The 7334-nt window shown below is 32.8% G+C and overlaps 1 protein-coding gene across 1 annotated transcript; it reads left to right on the forward strand.

The window, feature by feature from the left end:
- The first annotated feature begins 1948 nt into the window (after positions 1-1948).
- On the forward strand, positions 1949-4035 carry LOC129915066 (piggyBac transposable element-derived protein 4-like). Its single transcript, XM_055994526.1, has 2 exons — positions 1949-2790; positions 2847-4035. The coding sequence occupies exons 1-2, from the start codon at positions 1949-1951 to the stop codon at positions 4033-4035; spliced, it is 2031 nt and encodes a 676-aa protein (XP_055850501.1).
- Positions 4036-7334: the final 3299 nt, after the last annotated feature.

Here is a 7334-nt window from a genome sequence, read left to right on the forward strand (position 1 = left end):
CTTGTTGTGTAAAGTTATCGCAGACCACTTTTCAAAAGAAAGATTATATACGACGTGTAGCACCAATTCCATGAATCTAATCCAGGCGTGTAGTGTCGAAAGTCCATATTTGAAGGCATTTTTATATTTTAGTTTAGATGGTACTTTTACCAGTTTATTCATTTCTTTTGGTTTTTGCTCCACATATTGTACAAAAAGCACTCGAACTTGTTTCTGTTAATACTTGGCCAACTTTCCCATCAATCATTGTTAGGAAAAACTCATGTTTGATTTTCACTTCACCATCACTTCATTAAATGTAATTTGATTGATCTGCGTTTGTATACCAAAACTGCTTGTATTTTCTCGGGATTTTTTTTTTTGCAAACTATCAGAATTGGTCGGCTAAAACGTACAGAAAAACACGTTCGATTTTGTCATAAGACGATGTTAGAGTCTTCGTCTACTAATTTGATTGGAACAAGTGATGCTATAAACAAGTTTGCATCAGATATTACCTCATTTTCTTCTAATAATATCTGCTTGCATTCACTTTGCCCTGAAGATCCATCACAGTCCCATTTAGTATATAATTTCAGATTAATAGATCCAGATTGGTAGATCGATTCGATTTCTAAAATTCGACTGAAGTGTGGCCCAATAGATCTTGAAGCTGAACCTGAGCACTATTCATTTCAGTTATGGTAATGCTTGACTCAGGTGGGCAGCATAGTTGTTTTGATCGCTTTAACATCTGATAAGATGGAAATATGCTGCAGTTATTTTCTGCCAAGCAAGTCTTCAAATCCTACTTATATTGATTTTTCGATAGGTATAAACAAATAAAGATACTAAGAGCCTCTTGAGTTAAAAAAAAGATTTGTATGCCGGCGTTACTTTGCCAACTAGATTTTTCTCGTTAGTTTCAACCGTACGAAATAAATGATACACACTTTTTTTTATATATATTTATAAAAAATTCACGTTTTTACTTTATTAGCTTTTAAATTTTTAGTTGTAAGTAATTTTAATAGCTTTAACCCTAGACCCGTGTACTGGGCACTCAGTGCCCAATTCATTTTTCAAATCCAATTGGAACGTATTTCTTACACTTTTCTATTCCAATTAGATTTACACATAGTTAGTTTAGTATGTTTAGGTCTACAAAAATATACTTTTTAATAGTTTGAGTGAGTATTGGTGACACAATAAGAATTAAAGAAAAATATGTCAAAACTGCGTACTTGGGCACTCAGTGCCCAGAGTTTTTTTGTATGGAAATCATGGTCTTGTATTGATTTATTTGCTGATCTTCAACGGTATTTTGATATGAATTTGATTTACAGTCGAATACCTCTTAGCCTTTTTTGTTTCTACCCAAAAACTGAAAAATCATATGACGTTTTAGCCAAGTTGAGGATATATAATAAGTGTAGGTTTGGGAATCATTGTTAGAAAGAAAAACTGGGAGCCATTTGAAAAATTTCGAATAAGGGACAATTTATTTCTTTTACTTGTTCCGGGGCATCGACTGTTTTTACATTTTTCACCGTAGCAATCACTTCAGCAATCGATTTTTACAGTCAAAGTCCTCTAGTCACACTTTCAAAAATAAATATAAAATTGAAGAGATTGGTGCATGGATGAAAATAATATTATTCTGAAGAATGGTCACTTTCTCTCAGGAAAAGCATTACAAAGTTTAGAAAAAAAAAATATAGAAATAGAGAGATTCTATTTACAAAGCTTTCGTATTAGAGAATTTTTACTGTTTTGCTAGGTAATACAGTAATTTTTTTTTTATTTTACACCGGTTGAAATTTGTTTGCGTAAACAAGTGATTTTAGTGCGATTTCTTTGTGATCAAGTGCTTTTTTTCTGAAAAATATTTTTTTATCTACTAAAGTAAGTACCTAATTTTTTTAAATTTACGCCTATTATTTATGAGATCCTATAATAATAGAGAATCATGGATGCTACAATGGATCGTGTTCTGTATCTCCTGAATGCATCTTCCAACCGGGATTTGACTGCGGCGGAGCAAGAGTTCTTTGATGAGAATTACTCCAGGTTCCTAGATGCAGAAGAGGAGGAAGTTCGACGCATTGACACTGAGGAGGATAGTGATACTGATAACGATGGAGACTTATCAGATGCCGATGATCCAAACTATGAACCAGATACTGCTTTGTTGGATACACGGGTTTCGCAGGCTGGTTTAGATATGGAAGAAGAAGAGGAGGCAGAAAGACAACAGCAAGGAAGCCGGAATGGACACGAAGATGAAGACCCTATTGCACCAAACAGAGGAATGCGGTATGTTGCAAGAAATGCCAAATTCGATGACATTTGGTGGTCAATGCCGGACGAAAGCGAAAGACAAAGAACAATAAGAAATCGAAATGAACGAATGAGACATGTTCCAAAATGCACCAACTTGTTTTCGAGAAAGGCAGAGGTTTTCAAGTCCTTAGTTACTCCAAATATTGTTGGAAATATTGTGCTGGAGACAAACAGAAAGGCAAAGAGAACTTACGAGGAGAATCGTTTGTCTCTCAACCCAAAGCAAATGCGTAGATGGTATGACACATTTGAAGAGGAAATATATGCATATATTGCAATTTTGTTGTATGCTGGAGCTGAAAAAGCCTATGGGGTGGAAGCGAAGGATCTTTTTCATCCAACAAGTGTACCATTCTACCGCGCCGTTATGTCTCTGGAACGATTTGAACAAATACGACGCTTTATACGTTTCGATGACGGAAGAACTAGAGCGTTTCGTCTTCAAACTGACAAATTAGCTGCATTTAGGTATAAAAGATAAAATGTTTGATTGATAGGCTTACAAATTTTTACCAATTTTTTAGGTACGTTTGGGATTTGTTTCAACAAAATCTTGTTGAGTTTTACCAACCGTCAAAGGAGCTGACAGTAGATGAACAGTTGGTCGGCTCAAGGGGAAGATGCCCCTTCAAAATGTTTATGCCAAACAAGCCAGGAAAATATGGCATCAAAATTTTTTGGATAGTTGACGCAGTAAACAGTTATCCACTTCGAGGTGAAATTTATGTTGGCCAGCAACCATGCGATAATCGGTCCGATGGCATATCTCACCAGCTGGTAATGCGGTTAGCTGAGAGATATTTAGGCATGAATTACAACATAACGACAGATAATTATTTTACATCGGTACCATTAGCCTTGGAGCTTATGAGTAAAAGAACAACCACGATTGGTACTATAAAGTCCAATAAGCCACAATTGCCAAAGCCATTTACACCAGTGGATAAAATCTTCAAGCAAACGAGGGACAAATTTTCAATAAAATTTTGCTATTCGAGATGCTTGCAGTTGTGTAGCTACGCAAGCAATACAAAAAAAAATGTGCTAATGCTGTCCACTGCTCATCATGAGGATAAAATTGATGAGGTCACAAAAAAACCTGCAGTTATTATGGATTACAACTCAACCAAAGGAGGAGTTGATACATTCGACCGTTTGGCAACAGTTTATACCTGCAAGCGAAAAACTAATCGTTGGCCTGTTACTCTCTTTTACAACCTTTTGGATTGTGCAGGAGTTGCAGCGTATAGAATGTTTGATGTCTGTCAGCCTAACTGGTATTCGAGCAAGAAAAGGTCAGAAAAAAGAAAGAAATTTTTGAAAGAATTGGCCTTAGAACTTGCAGATAGCCATATCAAAAATCGAATAGCTAAGCCAACTCTTCAAAAAAGTGTTAAAACAGCAATGAGTTTGATCGGGTATGAAATAACATCTATAAGTACATTACCGACAATCCAACAAAACAAAGCAAAGCAACGTTGTGATACCTGCAAGAAAGAAAAAAGGGACAACAAAACTACGGCGGTCTGCGATCTGTGCTATGTTGCAGCTTGCAGTAAGCATTACATAAGAGTGTGCGAGAAATGTTTTGTGACCAAAACTGCAATTGATACTACCGCAACCGAAGAAGATGAAAATTTTGACGGAGATTCACTTCCATCAACTTCAGCCGGTCCACCAGCAAAGCGCCAAAAAAATAGAAATACAAATTAATTTCAAAAAGTGGTTGTTGTAAATTACCTATTACTTTAAAAGCTTTTTTTAAATTTTGTTTTCAAATAAATAGTATCACAAAAAATAATAGTGTTTTTAATATATTTTTTTTTTATTTCACTATTTTCAAGTAATTCATAGGAAAAACCTTCGTGGGCACACAGTGCCCAAGTACACGTAAACTAGAATTTTTTAAGTACACGGGTCTAGGGTTAAGTTTAATATTTCAATGATTATAGAAAATATAAAATGGAGACCTTGATTGATTAAGTGATGAAGAAAGAATGAATGATGTTTTTGAGTGAAGTTGGTTGAGGTTGAATGATTGAATATGAGCGAATGGAACATGAAACAGGAATCGGAAAATGCAAGGTGCAAACACAATGCCCTTAAGGCGATTACACTTTGTATTTTCTTTTTTTATACTTTTTTTACGCAGTTGAAACGTAGTTAGAACGTAGTTTCACAAGATTATAGTGTTAATGTCACGCGATAATTCTTTCAAAATTTTTCTTTTTTCTTCCTAACTACGATTTCGCAGATGGGATAACACCAGTTAATTTGTCCCATATCTACTTAAAACTGACTTATTAAGACTTTTTAATTGAGGTTAAACACCTTTAAATTGAATTTGGGTTTCAATATTTTCATCCATCTTTCTCAAACAATCCTTTTCCATAAGCACCTTTTCGTGATCAAATTTCGAGAACTAAATGCCACCTCAAGGATACGACTGATTAGCTTTTAAACTTCTAAAATTAGATTTAATACACAACATTTGAACCTGCAACCAATCATTTAATAAAATATAAAATCAAGGGATAGTCTCAAAGTATTATGGAAAACACAAAGAGCCCCTCTGAAAAATAAAGCTGAAAACAAAGTGCTTGCTTAAAATATACTTTCATAAGCATCGCCCTATGCTAATATTACATAAAAAGGGCTCTTTCAATTTTTAGAAGATGAAAAAGAAAAAAAAAACAAAATGTTAAACCGATATTGGGATAAAAAGGCCTATTATACGTGCTCCCTTTTCTTTTTTAAATCATGTTTTTTTTTTGTGTTTGTTCTTATTCAAAAATATAAACATGTAAATATCGAAGGATACCATAAATACATCTCCTGCAGGTTAAATTGAAGGTATTTGCTAATCTTCTTAAATGTCAAGTGATAAACATAAAAAAGGCAAAAAAATAAAAAAGTTAAGGTTCCCATTTGATAACAAAAGTCGAGTCCTTGTGAGGATTTATTGTTTGCCTCTAGAAAGTCAGATGTATAAAAAGTACTTAAAATTCAGTAGTTGCTATATGAGTGCCTCTAAGCCCCTTACTTAAAAAAAAATATTAATAAATAAAAACAAAGTAAAAACAAAAAAAAAACATCAGCAATGTTCTTAACAAGAAAACTATTTTAAACAACTTTTTATTTTATTTTCTTTCTACATACATTTTTGTTTTGTGAGAATTAATCCACAGAGTGAAAGGGATTTTCTATTTGTTTTTTTTTTATTTCCTTAAGCTCTTGTTTATACCTTACTGATCCGAAATGAAAGTTAACAACAAAGTTTTTGTCGTTAGTTTGCTTGGTCATGAATTATATCATAAGTCTCTTTTTCTGAACCTACATATAAAATATCTGGGGCATGAATTTCATTTTTATTTTCGTAGAAATGCTATGTAATGTACGAGAGTATAAGTTTGTATAAACAAATTAAATATTTCCGAAAAAAAAAAAAAATAACATAACATGAAATTAAATCAACAAAACCGGAAACCGTTTGATTAGTTGGCAGCCATTAATTTACATGAATATCACACAGTAAGGATAATATTGATTGTAGTAAATGTTCAAATTGGCCACAACTTGTAATTATTTTTTTTTTATATATAAATAAGGAACAAGTATTGGGATTGTAGATGTTTTCAAAAATGAAATCAGTATTTCAGTGAGAGTAATTTGAATTTTTTTTATAAAATTGAATTGAATGATTCTTCAGATGAATAATACAAATTTATTATTAATTAACACTTCAAATAATACACACTAATTAAAAATCATTATTCGTTTTCTTCCCGAAGGTTTTTGTCTTCGGTTTTCGTATTTGTTTTTAAATTATTATAAAATGAGTATCTTATAAGAGATTAATTCTTTGAGTTCCTGGTGTAAGTTCTTAAACTTTGCAGATTCAATTAATCTTTCTTGGGGATAAAGTGACTTCAATTCCCCATCGACGAATTTGCTGGAGTTCCTCTTTAATAATATATGTTAACTTCTTAAAACTTAACATCTATATTTTTTATCTCTTTTCCTTTTCAATGAGACCAAGATCATTCGCCCAAGAATAAGTCGCCAGATAATAAAAGTTTGTGGTCTTTCCAGATGGTAGAATTATTGACCATGTATTGTGCCAATAGTGCTTACTCTTATTTTTTGGTTTTGGACACTTCATTGATCACTTTACATTATTAAATTCTTGCCACTTTGCTCAAATTGGTGTCTTTTAGCTTGTTTCCCATTTACCTTTGACTTTTTCGGCCTCAAAAATTGCGTTATTATTTTTTTAACATAAATCCCGTCTTCATTAGCCAAAGATCTCAGATCGATGTTTTTGCAATAAAAATGTCACAACAATAGTTTTTTGTTACATTTTACTTCTTTGCCACGTGTGTTGCATATTTGGGTTATTTGTAATTTCGTTTGCGACACAATGGTATTATTTCTTCATATTTCGATAGAACCAAAGAAGGGGGATTCAAATGACTAAATGAAAGGGGGATATTACATATTTACATACTTACTACATATTTTTTTTTTCGTTTTAATAAAAAAAACTTAAGGTGTCTTCGGAATTCGAATCCGGAAAGCCGCTGGAACCAGTTTTTCGGTTGCTTAATTCGCTTCAAGGAGATTCTTGATCTTTTAAGAACAGCAACTCCTTAAATACCTGCGAAAGTTTACGCAAATCCGCTTGAAAATACAAAACGAACACAATATTTAACATACGATCACTCACGAAAGTCTAGGTACATAAAAATAGTATTGCCGAAAAGCATGTAAGTACACCACTCATCTCTGGTATTTGGCAAAAACTAATGAAAATATTATTTCTTTTTTCATATTATCTTTTGATTCTGTGTTTATGTGTATGGCTTATTCATAATAAGTAGTTATTTCTTTGACAAAAGCATCAGTTAATTAACCTTTGCCACTGATTTTTGCATATATTTTTTACGTTGCAAAGACGAGTCTATTCGCTTCTCTACATGCTGAACACATTCACTTTTTGTAACTAGATCATC

The sequence above is a fragment of the Episyrphus balteatus genome, chromosome 3 (genome assembly GCF_945859705.1).
Source record: "Episyrphus balteatus chromosome 3, idEpiBalt1.1, whole genome shotgun sequence".
NCBI lineage: Eukaryota > Metazoa > Arthropoda > Insecta > Diptera > Syrphidae > Episyrphus > Episyrphus balteatus.